The sequence below is a fragment of the Dermochelys coriacea genome, chromosome 20, assembly GCF_009764565.3.
Source record: "Dermochelys coriacea isolate rDerCor1 chromosome 20, rDerCor1.pri.v4, whole genome shotgun sequence".
Lineage (NCBI taxonomy): Eukaryota > Metazoa > Chordata > Testudines > Dermochelyidae > Dermochelys > Dermochelys coriacea.
The window spans coordinates 1,425,042-1,447,791 of record NC_050087.2 but is presented as its reverse complement, the minus strand read 5'-3'; the positions used below and the strand labels follow the sequence as shown (position 1 = coordinate 1,447,791).

The following is a 22,750-nucleotide window of genomic DNA, read 5'->3' as shown; positions in this document are numbered from 1 at the left end:
GGGTTTTGCAGACTTGGGGGGCTATGTTCATGTTATTTGCCCTAACTGGGTGCCCCGAGCTGTCAGTGGGGAGCCGCTGGGCACAGCATGTTGGAGGCAATATTTCCAGCTGGAGGAGACCCGCAGGGGCCATGTGGCCAGGCTCAGCCTGCAGGCAGCCCACGAGGCCTCAGGCTGTAAGAGATCAGGGCCCCCCGCGGGGCCTAACGCGGCTGCTGTCCTGGGCACGCATCTGTAACTGTACCTCGCTGGGGCGTCAATCCCTGCCTCGTCTCACACAGGCTCATTCCAGCCCCACCCTGCCTCTGAGGCCCCCACAAAGTCCTGCAGGTTCCCAGTCCTGGTTTGACCCCCTTTCGGCTTCCCTGTGGGCTGGACACAGGCGAACCGCCGGGGGAACTGACCAGGCCACCACGGGCAACGCTGCCAGACCGAGAGAGAGAGAGAGAGAGAGACACACACACACACCCCTTTACACACCCACACCCCTTTACACACACACCCCACACCCCTTTACACACACACACCCCCACACACCCCTTTACACACACACACCCCCTTTTCGGCATCCCCTTGCCCCAGCCTGTGCGCTGGGCTAGCAGGGTGCTGTTCCAGGTATGGCCAGCAGGGGCCGCTGCTGGCTTGCCTATAGCCATGGGGCTGGGAGTGGGGCGGGCAGGTGCCAGGCCGGCCGGCCCCAGCCAGCGATGTGGGGCTGCTGGGGGGGGCTGCCGGGGTGGGGATTCTCCACCGGGAAAAGGAAAGAGCCCCCCAGGTCCCGTCTCCGCCCCCGTGGTGAGTCCTCAGGGGGCTGGGGAGCTGCTGGGTGACCCCCCAGACACAGGGGGCAGGGGACGGGGCTGGGGATTTGTCAGAAGAGATGCGCCCTATGGGAAGGGGAGAGCGAGAAAGATGATGGATGTATGAGGTGGGGAGGGGAGGGGAGGGGAGGGAGGAGGTAGGGGGGATGGATGGATGAGGTAGGTAGGGGATGGGGGGAAGGAGGAGGGGTAAAGGGGGTTGGGGAGGAGGGATGAGGGAGTGGGGGAATGGATGAGTTGGGGAGGGACTGGGGGAGGGGGGAGATAGAGGAGGTGGGGGGATGGATGATGTGGTGTGGGATGCGAGGGTAAAGGGGTGGGTGCAGGGAGGAGGTGGAGAGGGGGTGGGGGAGGAGGGAGGAGGTGGGTGAAGGATGAGTGGGTAGAGCGTGGGGAGGATGGATGAGGTGGGTAGCGGGTGGGGGGATTGGGGAGGGGGGAAATAGAGGAGGAGGGGAGGGAGGTGGGGAGAATGGATGGGGAGGGGGGAGATAGAGGTGGGGGAGGGGGATGGTTGAGGTGGGTGTGGGGGGAGGGAGGGAGGAAGTGGGTAGCGGGGTGGAGGGATTGGGGAGGGGGGGAGATAGAGGAGGGTGGGGGGGATGGATGAGGTGGGAGGGAGGAGGTGGGTAGCGGGTGGGGAGGATTGGGGAGGGGGGAGATAGAGGAGGGTGGGGGGATGGATGAGTGGGAGGGAGGAGGTGGGTAGCGGGTGGGGGGATTGGGGAGGGGGGAGATAGAGGAGGGTGGGGGGGATGGATGAGGTGGAGGGAGGAGGTGGGTAGCAGGTAGGGGGTATTGGGGAGGGGGAGATAGAGGAGGGTGGTGGGATGGATGAGATGGAGGGAGGAGGTGGGTAGCGGGTGGGGGGGATTGGGGAGGGGGAGATAGAGGAGGCTGGTGGATAGATGAGATGGGAGGGGTAGGACAGTGGTTGACGGGTCTCTATGGCAGTGGATTGCTGGGTGGTGGAGTTGTCCATGCTGCCCACCCTCAGTGGACCAGGGGGGCACAGACACCCTTGTTAGCCCCCCCCCCAGGCCTGCAGCCCACGCTGCTGCCCCCTGGCTGGGCTGGGCCCCGTCCCGTGCCCACGCTTGGCTCCAGGCGTTGCTGGGAGCTCCACGCCGGGCGCTGAACCTTGGTTTAGTTGGCTGTGAAATGAGCTGTGCTCGGGCCCCGCTGCTCGGCCGCCTCCAGCCCCCCAGGCCTAATCCCCAGCCCCTGCGTTTCCCCGGGTCAGCCATGCGCGCGGGATGGATTAGCCCAGCTCAGTCCCTTTACCGCCTGGAAATGGCCCTTTCTTCTCACGCGCCCGGAGAGGGGCATTGATCCCTTCAGTTCAATGGCAGACAAAGCCCGGGGGCCGAGCCTGCTGCTGCTGTGGGGGGAGCCCCCCACCCCTCCCACAGTGACCCTCGCTTCCTCCCCATACAGGGAACTCTGCTTCCCAGGTCCTTCAGAGACCCCCCCCAAGGGGTCCACTCTCTCCAGCCTCATGGACCCCCAGCCCCCTCCCACAGCGGATGTCACCGCCTGCCCTGCTCCCCCCAGAGCACAGGGGGCCTCACTTGAGGTCCCCTTGCCCCAGGCAGGGATCAGGGCCCCAGTACATGACAGTCCTGTCCCCCCCGTTCTTGAGCCCCCAATCGGAGAGCTCTGGGGCTGAACCCCTCCAGCCATAACTTCCTTTTGGCAGCAGCAGCAGCCCCTCCCCCGGGTCCCTTTGTGCTGTGGCTTGTTATGGGAGTGGGGGGAGATGGTTTAACGGTGGGGGCAGATTCCTTCTACCACAGTTTGCTGCATCTCCACTAGGGTCAGAGAGGCTGTGTGTGCAGGACCCCCACCCCAGGGCTACAGCAGCAATACGGTCAGGTGGGACTTTACCCCCCTAGGGAAACGGCCCGGGAGGACGTCCCAGGAGGGTGTTCCTATCCCTCAGAGGGTGCCTTTTGCTGGTTAAGTGCACATGGCTTTGGGAGAGGATTACGGGTCTAACTTCCAGTGTAGCCTGCCCAGGTACTATGGAAGAACCAGGACTTGAACGCGGGTCTCCCACATGCCAGGTCTTACCCACTGGACTGTCCTGCCCGCCCACCTCAGTACCCCCCATCCCTTCAAAAAAAATATCCCCAGAGCCTCCATGCTAGTCTCTGCTCCTTTTCCCTCAGTGTTGGACTGGGCGGGTCTCTCTCTGCGGATAGGTTTTAGAGTAGCAGCCGTGTTAGTCTGTATTCACAAAAAGAAAAGGAGGACTTGTGGCACCTTAGAGACTAACACATTTATTTGAGCATAAGCTTTCGTGAGCTACAGCTCACTTCATCGGATAGGGAGAACCCAGCGGTGTTGGACAGGCAGGGCGGTGGGGCCTGGAGAGATACTGCAGGGGCAGGGAGGGACTTTCCGTGGCTGGGTAATTGTGTGCAAGGAGCCAGAGGCAGCGGGAGGGAAGACATGGGGGGTGTGGTGTGAGATTTAATGTTTTAAAAACTAAGGAAATTAAATGCTCAAAAACTTTGTCAATGCAGAGTTAAGGTTGCCCAACGCCGTCACCTGGGCACCTTCCAGAACGTGGAGCATGGCTAACTGCGAACCTCTGAAACCCAGGAAAGTTAAGGGCCACCTCATCTGCAACACCACCTTAACTCTGCCCTCTGAGTGCTGCCCCAGCACACCAATGAGGCACCAACCAGCCTGTTACTGGGCAGAGTCCCTCTGGGCAGCGTCCGCTGGCTCCCTGGACAGCTCTGAAGAGCAATGGGCTCTGTCCGGGGTTCTCTGCTCAGTGTCCCCCTCTGGATGAATTTGTGACCTTCACTCCTGACCCTGTTGTTCATTAGTTGTCCCCCGCATTCAGTTGTTCCCCGATCCAGTGGTCCCTCCTGCAAGGCTGGGGGAGGGCCTCTAGATGGGCCCACCCACCTCCCAGGATTTCCAGTGAGACCCCATTGATGGGGAAATGGGGTCAGCTGCACCTGTGTGAAAATTACCTGCCTCCCAGCTGGAGAGGTAGGACTAATGGGGCCAGGTGTTACCCTGAGGAGCACCTGGGCTTTATAAAAAGGGCTGGAGCCATTGAGTGGGGCAGGAGCTAACTCCAGGAGGTAGGTTGGACTGTGCTGTTGGGGGAGGAAGCTGGGCTCAGCTACCTGAGCAAAGCAGAGCTCAGAGGGAGCCCTGGAGGAGGCCTGTGACCTTCTGGTGGTTTGGCTTTTTGTTGGACTCTTGGGCCCCTGGAAGGGGCCTGCCCTGGAAAGATGAGCTGGGTGAGGGCTTGGACACCAGTGCACCTCAGTCTCCTGTTCTTGGCCTGTGACACACATGAGTCCAGCCTACCTGGGCTGTGGGGCTTTGGGCTTGTTTTGTTTGTTGAGCAGTGGTTCTCTACCTATTTACCATTGTGGGCTGCAGTGTGTTATGTGGGCTGCATCCCATAATACCTCTCTGGCCCTGAGGATGTCACATGGGCTGCAGCTCTGGGTGGATTGGGCTGCAGAATGAGAACCACTGGATTAGGGTGTGGGTGCTGGGAGGTCTGACTCTGATCTGGTGGGACCTTCTGGCCTTCAGCTCTATGGCTGGGGATCCTCGGCTCCTGTAGTCCTCACTATGCTGCATGGCAAGACCCCTCATGCCTGTGGCACTTAACCCTGGAAAGGGGTGTTGGTGCCCCCCCATGGCACTTGTGTACCTCTTCTTGTGTCACTGTTGTGGGTCCAATTAATTTGGCCCCATGTGACACGGCTCTTGCAATGTGGTGTGGGTGGGTGGAGCGTGGGTGGCGAGAGGCTGCCACTCAGTGCTGTGAAACACCATGCTCCCCGCTGCATGCACTTAATCCCTTCTCGCTCTGACTTGTTGCCAGTTTAGACACTTTAGGGCCATAGGATCATGGGGTCTGACCTCCTGTACGTTGCAGGCCAGAGAGTTTCAGCTGCTTTCCCCTGTAGTGAGCTTAACTTGGGTTTGATTAAAGTATCTTCCCTTCCAGCCAAGCAGTGGGGCCGGACTGGATGACACCCAGAGCCAGGCCTACGGAAGGGTATTTCACTCACTTTTTTTTTTTTCCCCCTTGGATGCTGATGTCAGTCTGCCCTAAGGTTCTGGGGAGCCCCCTCCTATGTCTATCGAGCACTGCTAAAGCTTTGTCCACGTGACACGTACTCTGGAGCTGAGAGGATGTTGTGCCAGGTGCTGACATGCAGCTGTTGGCCATATTTGCGCTGGGCAAGTGCTGCTGTTTGCATTTATTGTTTTGTGTCTCTGGTATTGTGCTTTTAGCTATTGAGTCGTCTGTTACGTGCATGTATGTCCCCTCTCCTGGGAACACCCCCATGCTGATCCAGTCCTGGGGCTCTGGCCAGCCCAGGGGGCAGAGGGGTGGTGCTGCAGGGGTAGCATGTACCTTAACTCTTTGTCCAGAGGTTTAGGGTTAGCTGCCCTCTGCATTCAGGGAAGGCCCAGGACAACACTGGGTAACCTTAACTCTGCAGTTAATAGATTGTAAGCCTGGTTGCCTTCTCTTGTACTTGGTGAGATGATCGAAGCTGTGAAGAATCTTTAAACCCTCTCTGCTGCTATCTGTGTCTCTTCGGCATCTCACTAGCCCAGGGCCGCAATAGCCAAAAGGTGGAAGCACCCGGTGCAGGGACACCAGTGCCAGGTACCCCAAGCTTGGCACGGCTGCACTTCGCACCCGCTCTGCTGTAAATGACCATGCAGGAAGATGGGAGGTGGGGCCAGGCTGCCCCGCTTCCAGCTGGGATAGTGACTTATCCATCCCCGCCCCTTTGCCCCCTCTCATTATCCTGCTCCCTGCAGCACCTCCTATAGGCTGGAGCAGGGCAATGACCTAACCCCCCAGCAGGATTCATTCCAGGGCCCCTGCCTGCTCTTGGTCATGGGCTCTGCCTTGCCTCTCCCCCCTGCCCCCCCCCCCCAGCAGATCTCTCCAGAGCTTCCCTCTTTCTGAACCGGTTAAACATTAACAGCTCCCACAGAGCCTAGGGGAATTTCACACTGTCCTAGCAAGTTCAGACAGATTCGCTCCAGCACGGAGATGCCTGGAATTCAAGAGATCTGGAGGCTCACGCCTGCCCAATCATCTGTCCATGGAAGAGTTTGCACATGCGCTTGAACCTATTGCTGTGTGTAGGGCCTGGGGTGGGGGAGACCCTCAGTGGGCTGCCAGGGGCATTTCTGGAGTGAGAGCCATGGATCAACAAGGCTTGAGTGTAGTGACAGAGGCCGCATGGGAAAGGACACTGCAAGGCCACGGCCAGCCAAGGGCACCCCAGCTGTAGCAGGGAGCCAACTCCCCCAGGACACATGCATACCCACTCCACTCTGGGTCACAGCCTGCTCTAAACCCAGGGCTCTCCATCCCCTGCTCAGCCTACCACCATTGGAATTACAGCACAAGCTAGAAGCCTGTTGAATGCTTAGTGGGGCCACTGGCCAATGGAGGTGCTAAGGGAGCACTCAAGGAAGACAAGGCCATTGCAGAGAATCTAAAAGCGTTCTTTGCATCGGTCCTCACTGCAGAAGACGTGCAGGAGATTCCCACACCTGAGCCATTCTTATTTGGTGACAAACCTGAGGAACTGTCCCAGATTGAGGTGTCAGTAGAGGTTTTGGAATAAATTGGTACATTAAAGAGCAAGAAATCCACAGGATCAGGTGGATTCACCCAAGAGTTCTGACAGTAGTTCTGCAATTTCATAACCGAGTTCTGACTGTGGGATGCAACCTATCACTTAAATCAGCCTCTGGACTGGGGGGGGGGGAGAAATAGTTAATGTGATGCAGATTTTTTTAAAAGGGCTCCAGAGGCAATCCTGGCAATTGCAGGCCGGGAAGCCTGATTTCAGTACCAGGTAAATTAGTAGAAACTACAATAAAGAACAGAAGGATCAGACACTCAGATGAACACAGTATGTTGGGGAAGAATCAGCTCAGCTTTTGTAAAGGGAAATCATGCCTCGCCAATCTATTAGAATTCTCTGAGGGCGTCAACAAACATGGGCAAAGGGGATCCAGCTTCCTCCCACCTCCTGGGGTTGGTCTTTTGGCTCAAGTGTCTGAGGTCTGGGTGTGGATGAAACCTGCTGAGAACCCAGGGGGGAGATAGCATGTGCAGCTTTGGGGTGGGCAGGGTGCATGCAAGGGTACCTGTGACTGGTACAGGTGCCTGTGTATTTGTTTGCATTCACGTCTTTCAATTGCAGCAGCGGGTGCTAGCAACTGGGACCTGCCGGGTCCCAGTCAATGTGTGCAGTTCAGCTTGCTCAGTGCATGTCCCTGGGCATAGCAGATGAAGGCTCAGTTCAGCATCATCCGGGGAGAGGGGGATGCAAGTGGTTCCCTCTGACATTCAGGGCAGGGGGCCTCCCATGCTCATATAGAACCTAACTCACACCAGCAGTGTGGGTATCATGGCCAGCGTCTAGAGGGAGACACATACAGGATAACAGCCTACTACTCTGCCTTCTATTGGGGTTGCTCCTTTCAGAACATAAGAATGGCCAGACTGGGTCAGACCAATGGTCCATCCAGTCCATACCCTGTCTTCCAACAGAGGCCAATGCCAGGTGCCCCAGAAGGAATGAACAGAACAAGACAACTGGCAAGTGATCCATCCCCTGTCGTCAATTCCCTGCGTCTGGCAGTCAAAGGCTTAGGGACACCCAGGGCATGGGGCTGACCATCTTAGCTAATGGTCATTGACCTGTCCTCCAGGAACTGATCTAATTATTTTTTGAACCCAGTGATACTTTTGGCCTTCACAACATCCCCTGGCAAGGAGTTCCACAGGCTGACTGTGCCTTGTGTGAAGAAACACTTCCTTCTGCTTGTGTTAAACCTGGTAATTTCATCAGGTGGCCCCTGGTTCTTGTTCTGTGAAGGGATAAATAACACCTGCCTAGTCCCTTTCTCCACATCATTCAAGATTGTATAGGCCTCTGTCTATCCCCTGCAGCCATCTCCTTTCTGATCTGAACAGTCCTGGTCTTTTTCATCTCTCCTCAGAAAGAAGCAGTTCCAGACCCCCTAAGCAGTTCTGCTCTACCTTTTCTGCCACGAGGTGACCAGACCTGCAGGTAGTATTCCCGGTGTGGGCATCCCACAGGCTGACATGGTGGCATCAAGGTATTTTTCCAGTGTATTGCCTATCCCTGTCCTCGTGGTTCCTAACAGTCTTGTCGCTCTTTTGACTCTGGCTGCATGTTGAGCTTTTTCAGAGAACTCTCCATGCGCTGGGAAATGGGAGACCTAGGTTCTAATTCCATCTCTGCCACTGATCCACTGCATGACCCTGGGTGAGTCCCTTCTGCTCTGTGCCTCTTTTTTTTTCCCCCCCCCCCCCCCCACACACACACACCTTGGGCCTGCTCCTTGGTACCAGGGGGGAGGAAGGAACCAGCTGCTGGGACTGACCCATGCCACAAAGCTGCAGGCATGGGGGAACATGAGCATGCACCCTGCCTTGCTCTTCCCTCAGTCTTTCCCTTGCTATCCCCCTCCCCACAGCAGCTGCAGATTCCTACCTGCCACAGGGGCCTGTCCCAGCCCTTGCTCTCTCCACGCAGCCGGGGAGCAAGTCCTGAGGTGCTGGGGCTGAGGGGGTTCCCAATGCAGCAGGCAGGTCTCGCCACGCATCGCCCCATGTCTGAGCAGGGACACTCCCATACGCATTCCAGCGCACCATCCCCACGCCTGCCCCAGCCCTGGGGCGCAGCCTTATTAGGAAGCCAGGTGTTGGCTTGGGATGGGGCAGGGGGGGCAGGCCAGCCCCCCCATGGAGATGGAGCCGGGACCTGCTGGTGTGGGGCTGCATCTCAGCAGGCACTAGTGAGGGCAGTGGGGTTCACCCCACCCTGGGCACCTGTCCTTTGGGGGCTCCAGTCCTGTGGCACTGCCAGCTGCAATAGGGGTGATGGGCTTAGATCTCGCTAGGCTGGGCACAAGGAGGCCAAAAAGAGACACCCTCCTCCCCCCCCACCCCATCACAGCATCCCCAGGCAACGCTCTGGAGCTGCTCCCTACGAAGCCAGGCAGGACTCTGGGGAAGTCTCCTCTCTGGGAGCAGCCTGTCTGCGGGACACAGCTCACCCGGCTCCCCCCTTCCTGGGTCTGACCTCGGAGCATCCAGCATCTGCTGCCCCTCCAGGTGCTTTCCACAGCGAGTCTACCCAGGCGGGGTCCTGGGGAAGCCAGAGGGTCCTGCCCCCCAACTCCACAGTCAGACAGGACTCTCAGCCAGCCAGTAAAACAGAAGGTTTATTAGACGACAGGAACATGGTCTAACACAGAGCTAGTAGGTGCAGAGAACAGGACCCCTCAGCTGGGTCCATTTTTTGGGGCAGTGAGCTACACAACCACATCTGCACTTCACTCCCTGTCCCCAGACAGCCCCAAACTGCCTCCCCCTCCAGCCCCTCTCACCTTGCAGGGGGGAAGGGCCCAGGCCATCAGTTGCCAGGAAACAGGGTGTTGGCCATTCTCTGTGTCCAGACCCCTGTCCACACCTGCCCTCTAGGGCTCTGCAACGATCATACACCCTTATCCCACCCCCTAGATACTTAAGAACTGCATAGGGGAAACTGAGGTAACCCCACAATATTCAGAGGAAACATTAAGAACAGTCCCACTTCATCACATCTTCCACCCCCCCCCCACGAGACCGAACTGAGCGGGGTCACTTTAGCCGGTGACCTGGGGAAGTTGGAAGCCACCTGCATTCCCATGGATGCCCCAGCATCTCTCCCATTCCTTGGTGGGAGTTACACCAGGCCCTTCCAGTTTCACACCCTCCTTTAGGTCGGGAGTGGGTGATAGCACTCGCATGCCACATGTGGGAAGGTTTATGTGGCCCGTGCCCTTTTGCCACCCCAAAACCCCTGGGGGTCAAACTGGGATTGGGTCTTCTCCCAGCGCTCCAGTCTGGAGGGCTGCAATTCGGGCTCTCTTGGTTAAGAGCCCCCATCTTGACCTGGGCCACATACTGTTCACTTACAGAACTGGCATGGAGACATCCCTTTCTCAACAACCTTGTCACCCCAACAAGCTGGCCAAACACAGCCACTTGGTAATAGGACTGTTTAACTTTCTTAACAGCTTTCACTCCATCTGAGACCTTCTCAAAGCCATCCACCCTGCATCTTCCAACAGGAAAGTCAGTGGCTTCATTCACAACAGAAAATTTCTGGCTGTTAGGAACTGAAACTTTCTTGATTTGAATCATTTTCACACCCTTCAGTTGTAGTAAACTACTTGCAAAGACTCCATGAGGATTCCTTTCCCTAGGGGCTTTTCTATGCAACAATTCACCCCTCACAGAAATTCTGCCCTAACCCTCTTCACCTAGGGCTTGCTCTAGAGGAACACTTTCCTGAGCAACAACAGACTTTCTGGGTCTCACTTGCATCCAGAACTACTTCTGGCCCATCAGGCGGATTTCTACACAATCCCCTTTCAGGCAAATTTACAGACTTCCAAGACAAAAGGTTAGAAGCCTTCTCCTTCCCTTTGCCACACACAAGTTCAGGAATCTTTTCCTTCTTGCTACAGGTTTCCACATCCTCAGTAGGTAACACAATCAAATCACCTTTCTGCTCTCCTTGTGCCCTGGCTAGGATCTCACCCTGATTAGACAGAGTTGCGACACCCTTTCCCAACAATGCACTAGCAACAGGCAAAATACAAGCACCAGGATTGTCTGGTCTCTGGGATTTTGCATAGACACTAACTGGATGCGACCTAGTTACAGGGTCATTCTCCGTAGCAGACACAAACTGAGGACCGTTCCCTTCCTGGGCTTTAGCTGAATCCAGAACCAACTCTGAGACAGCTGCGCTATTCTCAGCCATCACCGGCTGAAAGGCCCCTTCTGTCTCTTCCACAGACAAAAAAGAGCCAGAGACACTTTCTCCTTTCCCAGACACACAGCTCGGGATCTCATTTGCCTTGTCCCAGCACACAGGGCTGTTTACAGACAACTGCTTGAGACCAGGGTAGCTCCCTCCACAGGCAAGTCAATACCCCCAACAGACACAGGCACGTTTCCTTCACTGTCCCAATTCTCCACCCAGCTAACAGGTAAGGTGCAGGGACACTCGTCTTCCACTCTCCTCGCCTTCCCACCCTGCTGACTAGACAAAGCCATCAGCCCTCAAGGCTGCCTAGGCTCATCCAAACTTTCCTTACCAAGCACCTTGCCACTCCTGACAGATCCCCTGCCCTGCCTGTGTCTCCCCCCACTCAGCTGGGGTCTCAGCTCCCACTGTGCTCAGCGCTGCCCTTGCTGTCCCAGTGGGGGTAGCCAGCGAGCTCGCTGCTTTCCTCGCTGCAGCAGAGCCAGCGTGAGCCCCCTCTCCAGTGTGCAAGGGGGCAGGGAGCACCTCTCTGTCCCACCCAGCCCGAGGGGTCTGATTACAGGCAGGTAGCCTGAGCCTAGCAGCTCCTCCCTGCTGCCAGCCAGGTCATCTGCATTTTCACTGATCATTTCCCTCTCTGCCAATTGGTTCCCTGGATTCAAATTCAAACCCTTGGCAGTTACAGGAGCAGGGCCTGGATCCTGTCCCAAAGAGACAGTCACCCCACAACAGGGTCTCACAGCTGATATCCTGGAGAACCCCAAAGACCAGCCAGCCCCACCCCTCCTGGGTCTGCACAGGGATCCAGGCCATAGGCTGGGCAAGGAAAGACCCTAAAGACCTCCCACAGCCCCTCAGCATCTGAGGCTGCACCACCCAGGGCCTGACAACAGTTCTCTCTGTCCCAGGATCTCGCCACCCCAGGCATGTCTCCCCATTGACCATCACCTTCCGCTCCCACTGGAGGTCCGAGGGGCCTGAGCCCAGGAGACTCCACACAGACATAGGTTGGGGTCAGGAGTGGGAGCCTGTCCACCTCCCCACCCATCTGGCTGATGGAGTCTATGGCCTTGGGACCCAGCAAGGGAGCTAGACAGCGGGGCTTTTCCGCAGGGTCCCCTTGTTCAAATCACCAGTCTGCTCAAAGGCAGTGAGGGGGCATCCACATCCCCCCCCACGCCTTAAGCGGGGGCAGCAATTTAGTATCAAGGGTCCCTGCGGAACTGGCACCCCAGGGTCTATCCCCGCTCACCCGGGGAGGTCCCCTCTGCCTCTCCACTCCACCATCACCAGTTCGTGCTGCTGCTGCTTCTGCAGCTCCTTCTTGGGCTCTCGGTGTCTCTCAGACTCGGCTCCACTCCCCTCCGTCTCCGATCGGGAACCCGATCATGAAGACCTTCGGCTGGTTGGGGACAGGAGTCTTGGGGATGCCTGGCTACCACTCCAGCTGCTCCCAGATCCTGCTATAGCCCCATCTGGGTCAGGAATCTGCTCCTTAGAGCGGTCATCCTCCTCCAGCTGCATGATTAACTGTGCTTTGGTGAACTTTCCAATGCTCAACCCTCTCTTTTTGCACAGGGTTACAATGTCCTTCTTAAGGAGACAGTGACAGGCCATCACTCTGCTCTTTCCAAGTTGTTGGGGACTCAGAGGCCTGTGTGCTCTCAGCTCCCCACGGTTTCCAGGGAGAACCCCTAGTGTGCCAGCCCTTCTCGAGGTCACCACCTCTTTGCCAGGGTTGAGCTGCAGACTCCTCCGCCCCGGGACTGCTCGCTGCAATCCCCAGGGGAACCCTGTTACTGCAAAAGTCCTTCTCTCTGCCAGGGCCAAGCCACAGGCTCCTCCGCCCCTGGGACTGCTCACCGCAGTTCCCAGGAGATCCCATTACTGCACAGTCCTTCTCGCTGGTCACACGCTCCCAGGGGTTAACCACTCCCCGAAACCGCTCCTCTCTGAGCCTTCAGCATGCCTGGTCCTCGTCAATCCCCCTTTGTTTTACTGCTCCACAGTCACTTACTGCAGGAAGTGCCATCTGCACAGTGCAGTATATCCCACCACTGCCACCAGTTGTCACGGAGTCCCCAGGTGATGCTCTGGAGCTGCTCCCTACGAAGCCAGGCAGGACTCTGGGGAGTCTCCTTTCTGGGAGCAGCCTGTCTGCAGAACACACAGCTCACCTGGCTTCCACCTTCCTGGTCTGACCTGGGAGCATTCAGCATCCTCTGCCCCTCTGTGCGCTTCCCACAGCGAGTCCCTCCAGGCGGGGTCCTGGGAAAGCCAGAGGGTCCTGCCCCCTAACTCCGCAGTCAGACGTGACTCTCCGCCAGCCAGTAAAACAGAAGGTTTATTAGATGGCAGGAACACGGCCTAAAGCAGAGCTTGTAGGTGCAGAGAACAGGACCCCTCAGCTGGGTCCATTTTGGGGAGCAGTGAGCCAGACAACCCCCAATGCACTTCACTTCATGTCCCCAGCCAGCCCCAAACTGCCTCCCCCTCCAGCCCCCCCTCCTCTGGGCTTTGTCCCTTTCCCAAGCCAGAAGGGCACCGGATTCCTTTGTTCTCCAACCCTTTAGCTCTCACCTTGCAGGGAGGAAGGGCCAGGCCATCAGTTGCCAGGAAACAGGGTGTCGGCCATTCTCTGTGTCCAGACCCCTGCCCACACCTGCCCTCTAGGGCTCTGCAACGATCATACACCCTTATCCCAACCCCTAAATACTTAAGAACTGCACAGGGGAAACTGAGGCACCCCCACTCAGGGAAGTCAAAAAGAGACCGTCTCCCCCACCCCCCAGGCTGGCTAGGGAGCCAGGCAGGGTCAAGTCCCCAGCAGCCCCCAGTGCAGGGTCATCCTCCAGCCCACCATGCCTCACCCTCCCCCAGCAGAGAGCAGCCTCCCTGGCCTAGTGTGGGGAGGGGGCAAAGAGCCGCTGATGTGGGGCATCACCCCCTGTTCTACCCCAAAGCTCCCATTGACCCCTCCAGGCCATTTGTAACCAGGGGACAATCTACCAGGCCGCAGGGGCATCTCTGGCACGGACTGTTTTTCAATCTAGCCTGGATGTTTTTCTGCCTGGGAATTATGCTGGGGCAAATCTTGGGCCTGTATCCTACCAACCAGCCTGGATGGGTTCAGGGCTCCCGTCTGGCCTCTTGGATCTCAACTCATAACATCTGCACTGGGTAGCAGGGGCCTTTCCAAACACATTTCCAGGGCTGGATTGAACCTGCCAGACCCCCCCCACCACCACTCTAACCGCTGGACCCCACTCCCCTCTCAGAGCCAGGGGTACAACCCAGGAATCCTAGCTCCCCAGCCTGATATAGAACCAGAAGAGTGTGGGGCCAGGGCCATGAACCCACCAGAGCCCAGGTTGTGGGGGAGCCCCCTGGGGCTGGGAAATGCCCCCCTCCACCGCTCTGCCACTCTTGTCTCTGGGTCGGCCCCTAAGTCACCATCATCTCCGGCAGTCACAGCAGAGATTGCACCTGTGGGGGGAGCCTGCCCTCTAGGGGGGCATCGAGGGGGTTGAAGGGAGGGAGCAGGGGACTGTGCTCTGGGGGGTGGGGCAAGGGTAGGAGGGAGGCTGCACTCGGGGCTGGGGGGCTATGCTCTGGGCTGGGGTGGAGGGGGCTATGCTCTTCGGGGGGGAAGGGGTGGAGGGGAGCTGTACTCTGGGCTGGGGGAGTCCCGGGGGGGGTCTGTGCTCCGGGACGGTGGGGCACGCAGGGGGGCTGCGTTTTGGGCTTGGCGGGGTTGCGCGGGAAATTGTGCTCGGGGCGGGGGGGGCGGGTCGCAGGGGGGCTGCGCGCTGGGTTGGGGGGGTCGCAGATGTAGCTTTGCTCTACACAGTGGATTTGGCCAAAGGCACGTGCGTCTCTTGCCTCTCCCCCCCGCGGAGCCCAGAAGGGCGGCGACGGCGTGGGCGCTGCGGGCCCCGTCCCCGGCTCCAGAGAAGGGGGGGCCGGGGCGCGCACGGGCCCTGCCCACCAACCCTGGAGATGAAACGCGCATCCCCGCCCTGGAAAGTCCCCGGCGCGGGGCTGGCCGCGCTCCAGCTGGCAGGAGCCGGGAGCCCGGCCGGGCTGTAGCCGCCCCTCGAGCCGCTCCCGGGGCCTCTTGCCCGGTGCCAGGGGCCGGGGCAGCAGCGTCCTCGGCGGGCAGCCGGGCCGGACAGCTGGTGCTGGCTGGGCGCGCTCTCTGCGCCAGGGCCCCTGGCGGGCACGGCCTGGGGGGCGGATAGGCTCGTAGCCGCCGGCCTGGCACAGCAGCTGACAGGAGCCCTGGCCCCGAGCTCTGGGATTGCCTGGGCAGGGATGGCTTGACACCCCTTTGCGGGGCGGGGCAGCCGCCTCTGGGGTGGAGCGCAGCAGCTGTTCCGCGGCCCAAGCTCGCTCTCCCAGCAGTGAGCGCGGCCGCCTCTGGGGTGCGGGAGCAGCACGTGGCACCAGCTACACGAGGCTTGGGGGCAGGAAGTGTCCAAGGGAGGGGGCAGAATGGACTGTCCCAGGGCGGGGCTTGGCCAGGACACCGGGGTTTGCCCCCTGAAACTCACCACACGGCACCCCTGATTTCTAGGAAGCATAAACATGGGGGACTTTGTCTTCATTAGCACAGCACCCCCCCCGCATTGAGTCGCCGCTTCCAGCTCCTACAGCCCCTGGGGGGAGGGGGTATGGGGACAGATGGGGGTTCATGGGGAGGGAAGGAGAGATGGGGCGCCCGGGGAGGGAGGGGCGGCTCGATGGGGCGCACGGGGAGGGAGGGAGAGATGGGGCTCACGGGAAGGGAGGGACGGCTGGATGGGGCGCACGGGGAGGGAGGGGCGGCTGGCCGGGGCTCACGGGGCTGGGTAGGGGCCGCTCAGCCGATGGGGGCAGCAGGCTGCTCGGGGAGTGGCTGAGTCTCCCCAGATCCAAGAAAAACTTGAGCCCGTCTGCAGCGCAGTGTGATCCTCGGATCGCAGCAGGAGCCGGGGGAGCGCGCGGGGGCTGGAGCCGGCCCGCGGAGCCTGGGGGTGGGGGTGCGGAGAACCAGCGCGTCCCGCGGGGGAGCGGGCTGAACCCCGGGAGGGGGAGCGGGCAGGAGCTGCAGAGCCCGGCACAGGGAGCGGAGCGGCGGGAGAAGGCAAGAGCTGGGTTTGGGCTGGGCCGGGCGGGGAGTGAGCAGCGGGGCGTTGGGCGGCGAGCGAAGGGAGGAAGGGATGAGTGTGGCAGGGAGCAGGGGAGGAGGGTGTCTCTGTGCCGCACGTCCCAGCCGGGAGCGGGACCCTGCCACTGGATGGAGCGTATGGGGATAGATCGACAAACAGCGGGGGTGGGGGGATGGATGGATGGATAGATCGGGGGTGTAGGGGATAGACAGACAGAGGGTGTGTGTAGGGATGGATGGATGGATGGATGGATAGGGGATGTAGGGGATAGATGGACAGAGGGGGTGTGTGGGGATGGATCGATGGATGGATAGATGGGGGTGTAAGGGATAGACAGACAGAGGAGGTGTGTGGGGATGGATGGATGGATGGATGGATGGATGGGGGTGTAGGGGATAGACAGACAGAGGGGGTGTATGGGCATGGATGGATGGATAGATAGAGGGAGTGTATGGAAATTGACAGATTAGGTAAATTAGGTAGCATGTGAGCCAGGAAGTGAGTGCAGCAGTGAAGGAGTGAATGGGGAAATGGAAAGAGCAAACCACTGAGGGAAGCCTTGAAGTTCTGGTGAACAAAAGCGAGTGTCAGGAAAGCAGAAGAGGAGAGAGCTGGGGTCAGAGGGAGGCATGAAGAGGACTGTGTGCATGTGTGGGATGTGTGGTGCAGGAGGTGTGCAGTGCCAGGTGTGCAGTGGGTGTACAATGTGGGCTTTGTGAGTGCAGTGGTGAGCTGTGTGTGTACAATGTGGGTGGAGTGCAGGACTGTGTGTGTGCAGTGTGTTTACAATACACACTGGGGAGGTGTGGTACAGTGAGGGATTGCAGTGTGTGTAGTGCAATGTGTGTACAGTGTGGTGCAGTCCCAGACTGTGTCTGTTCAGTGTGTATGCAATACAAACCGGGGGGTGGGGGTGTAGTGTGTGTACAATGTGGTTGCAGTGCGGTGGAGTGCTGGACTGTGTGTGTGCAGCGTGTATACAATACGAACTGGGGAGGAGTGAGTGCAGTGAGGGAATTCAGTGTGTGTACAGTGTTGGTGCTGTGAGATGTACAATGTGGGCTGACTGGATGCAGTGACAGGCTTTGTGTGCACAGTGTGAGGAGTGCAGTGTGCACAATGTGGGTGCAGTGCAGTGGAGTGCTGGACTCTGTGTGTGCAGTGTGTTTACAATATACACTGGGGAGGTGTGGTACAGTGAGGGGTTGCAGGTGTGTAGTGCAATGTGTGTACAGTGTGGTGCAGTCCCCGACTGTGTGTGTGCAATACAAACTGGGGAGGTGTGGTGCAGTGAGGGGATGCAGTGTGTGTATATTGTGAGTGCAGAGGTGGACAATGTGGCTGTGGGGGATGTTTCCAGTGGCCCGTGTTTCCAGGAGGGATTTTCCCATGCATAGAAGGGTGGGGGCAGGGTTGTGGCCAGTCTGAGCAGTGCACTTGCCAGAGAGGTGCCCAATGGCTCATGCGTGGCCCAAGTCAGGACGGATCCCTTCAGCAGACCCCATAGCTTGGCCAGCTCCAGGAGTGGGACCCCCGTCTCATCCCCCAGGGCAGCAAGTCCATCTCACACTCTCCTGAACCCCCTCAGATCTAGCATCAGCCCTTCCTTTCCTGCCGATGACCCAGCTGTCCCTCTCACATCCCTCTTGGGGCTTATGCCCTGAAATATACCATTAGAGCAGGGGGACTGGGCGCCAGGACTCCTGGGTTCTCTCCCCGGCTCTGGGAGGGAAGTGAGATCTAGTGGGTTAGAGCAGGGGGGGCTGGGAGCCAGGACTCCTGCCAGTGCCTGTGTGATGGGGTGATGCCCAGCTGCCCCCGCGGCTGGGGAGACCCAGGGACAAGAGGTTTTTTCACTGCAGTTTCATGAAAGGCGCTTGGGGGAGGGGGCCGGGACCGATGGGCTTAGCCCAGTCTGGATCTGACCAGGGTCGTTGTAAGCGTCTTTCCTCACACGGCGGGAGGGGTGCAGGCGAGGGTCCGTGCCCCTGCAGCGGGTTGCCTGCTCTGGCCCTTGGGATCCCCGCCAGGGTGGGGGCCCTGCAGCCCGGCCCCAGGGGCAGGGTGGGAGTGGGGAGGATGCTGGGACCCGCCCAGCTCGGCAGATGCGGTCCAGGCTCCCGCTGCCCAGGGAGAGGGAGGGGACCAGGGCATTCCCAGCCCCGCCCGGCGCAGCGCGGGGCCTCCCTCCGCCCAGAGCAGGGCACCTAAGGGTGCGCGACCGACCGCCTGGTGGGCCGGGGGGGGCGTCCATCTGGACTCCCCCAGGCATTGCTCGATCTGGGGGCCGGGGCTGCGGGGACGGACTGACTGGTATGTGAGCGAGGAAGGAGGGCGGGGGCTGAGGGAACCAGGGGCTCTCAGTGCTGCGGGGGTCCGGCGCTGGGTTTGCCCCAGGACTTTCCGGGGGAATCCCTGTCCCTGCAGGGAGGCTGGGCCGGGATAATCCCCCGGGGGCCCTTTGGGGAGGGCGGGGCCGGGGCTCCCCATGTCCTGACTCAGTTTCACTATCTATAAGGGATTGAGACCCCGGGGATGAAGGATGTTGCGGGGAACATGGGAGGGGGCTGGGACATTTTCCCCCACTAACGATCCCCGGCCCCTTCCTGTCCCCAGCCCGCAGCTGTCCGGAGCAGGAGACGACCCCCCCGCCCCGCCCTGGGCCGGGATATGAGGAAGGAGGCGCCGCCCGGCCCGACAGAGCAGCATGGGGCTCGCCCCCCTCCTCGCCCTCTGCATCTGGAGCCGGTAAGCGGGGCGGGGGGGGGGAGCAGCAGGGTCCCTGGTTGGCAGGCTCGGTTCGGGGAGCCGCCCGCGGGCTCTGCATGACGCGTCCGTCCGGTGCGTGCCGGCCCGCTTCGCGTCTCAGCCAGTTCCCCCCCCACACACCCCGCACCCTCTGCCCGCGGGGCCACCTGTGCCAGGGGCTGGGCGCCCGGACGCCTGGGCTCTACCCTTGGCCCCAGCAGAGAGTGGGGTCTGGTGGATAGAGAGGGGGCTGGACTGGGAGCCAGGACGCCTGGATGCTACCCTGGTTCTGGGCAGGGAGTGGGGTCTAGTGGGTAGAGCAGGGGGCTGGGAGCCAGGACGCCTGGGTTCTCCCTCAGCTCTGGGCCCGCAGTGGGGGCTAGTGGGTAGAAGAAGGGTGTGGGGCTGGGAGCCAGGAGGCCACCGACTGGATCTTGAGCAGGGTTATGGGGGGCTGGGTTTCATGGGGGTTCGGGCGGTTTGTGGGGGGCGGATCTCCTGAGGTCACGGGGTCTCTTGGGGAGCCACACGGGGGTTACGTTCCCTCCCCATAGCAGGAAGCTTCGCTATTTCCCCTTCAGCATCCAGAGATTTGTCTCCACGGCCACCCAGGTTATACGTGCCCCTCCCTCCATTGCCATGGAAACCCCTGTTCTAGACCTGGGGGGCAGGGGGCTGTCGCATCATCACGGGAACACCCACCCTCACCCCGGAGTGGGTGTCGAGCCGGAGGGTGACGCACCTAATCTTCAAACCCCTTTAATCCGGTTCCAGGGCGGGGTGTGTGTGTGAGGGGGGAATTTCCCCTGCCAACGGGGCCAGGTGCAGAGCTCCTGCGGGGCTGGGGGTGAGAGTCCTGGGTTTACACGCCTTGCACACACGTGTGATGCAGGCTGCACATGGGCCCAGCTGAGTGTGCATGGCACATTGAACTCCTGGGTTCTCTCCATGGCTCTGGGAGGGGAGCGGGTCTAGCTGGTAAGAGCAGGGAGGGCTGTGAGCCAGGACTCCTGGGTTCTCTCCCTGGCTCTGGGAGGGGAGCGGGGTCCAGAGGGTTGGGTGTGGGGGGTTGGAAGCCAGGACTCCTGGGTTCTTTCTCTGGCTCTAGGAGGGGAGTGAGGTCTGGTGGTTAGAGTAGGGGGGGCTGGAAGCCAGGACTCCTGGGTTCTCTCCCTTCCGCTCTTCTCACGTGCTTTGCTTCCCTTCCAGGGCCCTGGGTAACGACATTCTGGGGCTAAAGCTACCGAGCGACCCTGTCCTCACCCCCAACACGGTGTGCTTCACCCTGCCGGGGCTCAGCAAGCGCCAGATGGGGCTGTGCGTGCGCAGCCCCGACGTGACCGCCTCGGCCCTGCAGGGCATCCAGGTCGCCATCCAGGAGTGTCAGCACCAGCTGCGGGACCAGCGCTGGAACTGCTCCAGCCTGGAGCGGGCGGGCCAGGTGCTGCAGGACAGCGCCATCCTCAAGAGAGGTGAGGGCCGGAGCAGGGGGATCCCCACCCCAGTGCAGCTTGCCGGGCGCGTTGGGGTCACCCCCTCCCTGCTCCCCGCAGCCTGGAGCGGCCTCTGAGGTTGCCTTGGCCCCTGCATCAAGGGAGAGGAGCAAAGAATGAACCCAGGATCAAAGCGAGGGAGCCGGAGCCAGCCGCGGCCTGCCTGTTCCTGCCGGGGCGGCCAACTCCCCGGGGCGCGGGGAGTTCTGTGGGTCTCAGCCCGAGGCCCAGCTGGCGCGAAGGGGGCCGCTCCGGCAGAGACGCCCCAAGGTCCCAGATCTGGGGGGATTAGGGTGCATGGCTGCGGGGCTGGGCACAGACGGCGCGTCGAGTGCCCCACGGGGGAGGGGGTAACCCGGCCCCTGGAGCCCGTTCATGCGCAAGGAGCAGGGCAGTGTGGCTGGGTGGGAAGTTTTGAGGCGCGCGAGTGGGGGCAATGAGGTGGTGGGCTCTGGAGACCTGCCTTCAAACACCCGCTTTGGTCACAAGTGAAGCGAATGCAGCTGGTCTCAGCCCAGTTCAGCCGGGGGAGTGGTTTCTGTGAATCAGAAGAGGGAGTGCAGGGAGCTGTGGGTCGGGGCTGAGGGGGGCAGGGCTGGTTAGCAGGAGCTGCGAGTCGGGAGTGAGGGGCAGCGGTGGAGCTGGGGGGAGCTGAGCTGACTGCAGGGGGCAGCAAGGATCCTGGGTGTTTTCGGAAAGAACCCAGGAGTTCTGGCGGAAATCTGACCCCAGCGACCCTGTTCCCTCTCCCCTCGCCCGTCCCGTTTCAGCTGGACACTCTGTTCCTCCTCGCCGACCGGGCTGCCTCATGCTCCACCCCAGAGGCAGCTGCACTTCTGCAGGGGGGAGGGTGCCTGGTTCCTTCTCGTCTCCTGGGAGGGGCCCAGCCTGGTCCCCAGCTCACCCCCTCCCCCTGTGCTCCCCAGGCTTCCGGGAAAGCGCCTTCGCCTTCTCCTTGCTGGCGGCCGGCGTGATGCACTCGGTGGCCACGGCCTGTAGCCTGGGCAAGCTGCAGGGCTGCGGCTGCGCCTGGGGGGAGCGCGGCGGCCCGGAGAAGCGGCGGCTGAAGCTGAGCCAGCTGCAGGCGCTGTCCCGGGGCAAGGGCCTCCCCCCTCAGCTGGCCTCGCTCCTGGGCGAGCCCAGCCCGCAGGACACCTGGCAGTGGGGCGGCTGCGGGCCCGACATCGGCTTCGGGGAGCGCTTCTCCCGGGACTTCCTGGACCCTCGGGAGGCTCCACGCGACATCCAGGCCCGGATGAGGGTCCACAACAACTGGGTGGGCAGACAGGTATGGTGCCCGCAGGCACGCGGGGAGGGGCGCGGTACCTGCGGAGCATGGGGGAGGGGCACAGAGGGGCAGGGGCACTGGGGGAGAGGCATGGAGCCTGCGGGGCACAGCGGGCAAGGAGAAGGGGGAGGGGTGTTAGGGGGCAGGGTGGGGAGACAAGTAGGGTGCCAGCGGGGGCCAGGGTGGGGATAGGGGCTGGGGGGCGCTAGAAGGCAGGGTCACTGCTGTTCACTGGGAGGCCCATGGCCGATGCCTCAGGCCAGGCGTAGGCAGGAAGGGTGCAGGTCACGGCGGGGGGCTTCGTCCTGAGGCCCCCCCGGGAGCCGCCGGTGATGAGCAGCGGTAGGCCCCGTGGCTGGGGCCGTTGCACGGCTGCCGCCCGCTCCCGTGGCAGGGAGTTCCGCCGGCTCACTCGTCTCCCCGTCTCCCCCTGGCGCAGGTGGTGGCGGAGAACATGAAGCGCAAGTGCAAGTGCCACGGCCCGTCGGGCAGCTGCCAGTTCCGCACCTGCTGGCCGGTGGCGCCCGAGTTCCGGCTGGTGGGCGCGGTGCTGCGGGAGCGGCTGCAGCGGGCCGCCTTCATCAGCGCCCGCAACCGCAACAGCGGCGTGTTCGGGCCGCGCCGGGGCCCGGGCCCGGCCCCCGGCCCCGGCCCCGGCCCGCGCCGCCTGGCCCGCGAGCTGGTCTACTTCGAGCCGTCGCCCGACTTCTGCGAGCGCGACCCGGCGCTGGACTCGCCCGGCACCCACGGCCGCGCCTGCAACCGCACCAGCCCCCGCACGGACGGGTGCGCCAGTCTGTGCTGCGGGCGGGGCCACAACCTCCTGCGCCAGACCCGCGGCGAGCGCTGCCGCTGCCGCTTCCACTGGTGCTGCTCCGTGCGCTGCGAGGAGTGCCGGCTCGGCGCCTGGCTCAGCGTCTGCAAGTGAGGGGGGCTGCGCTCCCCCCCCGGGACTGCCCCGCTCCCCCCCGCCGGGGCTGCCCCGCTCCGCCCCCGCCGGGGCTGCCCCGCTCCCTCCGCTACTCCGGCCTCCCGGCCCTGGGGGACTGGGTGCGACACATGGGGGGCCCTGCCGGTGTTGCGGGTCAGGGCCCACCCGGAGCGTGTGCAGCGGCTGCGGGCCGAAGAGAGGGGCAGCGCCCCAGTTCCGCGGTCGGAGAGATGCGGCGGGGGGTGGAAAGCCTTAACCCCTAGTGCTTTGTGGGAAGGGAACAAGAGGAGCGGGGGCTGCAGGGGGGCGAGCTAAGCACATTTTGCAAATGCTTTAAATGTTGCAGGGGAGTGGGGGAGCAGCGGCGGGGGGGTCAGAGGGGGTGTTATGGGGATGCCAGGAGGCAATGGAGCTTTCGGGGGTGGGCCGGGGGGACGCTGGAGG

The 22,750-nt window shown here is 61.3% G+C and overlaps 1 protein-coding gene across 1 annotated transcript; it reads left to right on the top strand.

The window, feature by feature from the left end:
- Positions 1-711: 711 nt before the first annotated feature.
- WNT10B (Wnt family member 10B) lies at positions 712-22,578 on the top strand. The gene is made up of 6 exons (XM_038378493.1): positions 712-795; positions 7,851-7,970; positions 18,463-18,594; positions 19,804-20,066; positions 21,014-21,375; positions 21,815-22,578. Exons 3-6 carry the CDS (start codon positions 18,554-18,556, stop codon positions 22,301-22,303), a joined length of 1,155 nt encoding a protein of 384 aa, XP_038234421.1. The 5' UTR covers positions 712-795; positions 7,851-7,970; positions 18,463-18,553; the 3' UTR covers positions 22,304-22,578.
- The last annotated feature ends 172 nt before the right edge of the window (positions 22,579-22,750 follow it).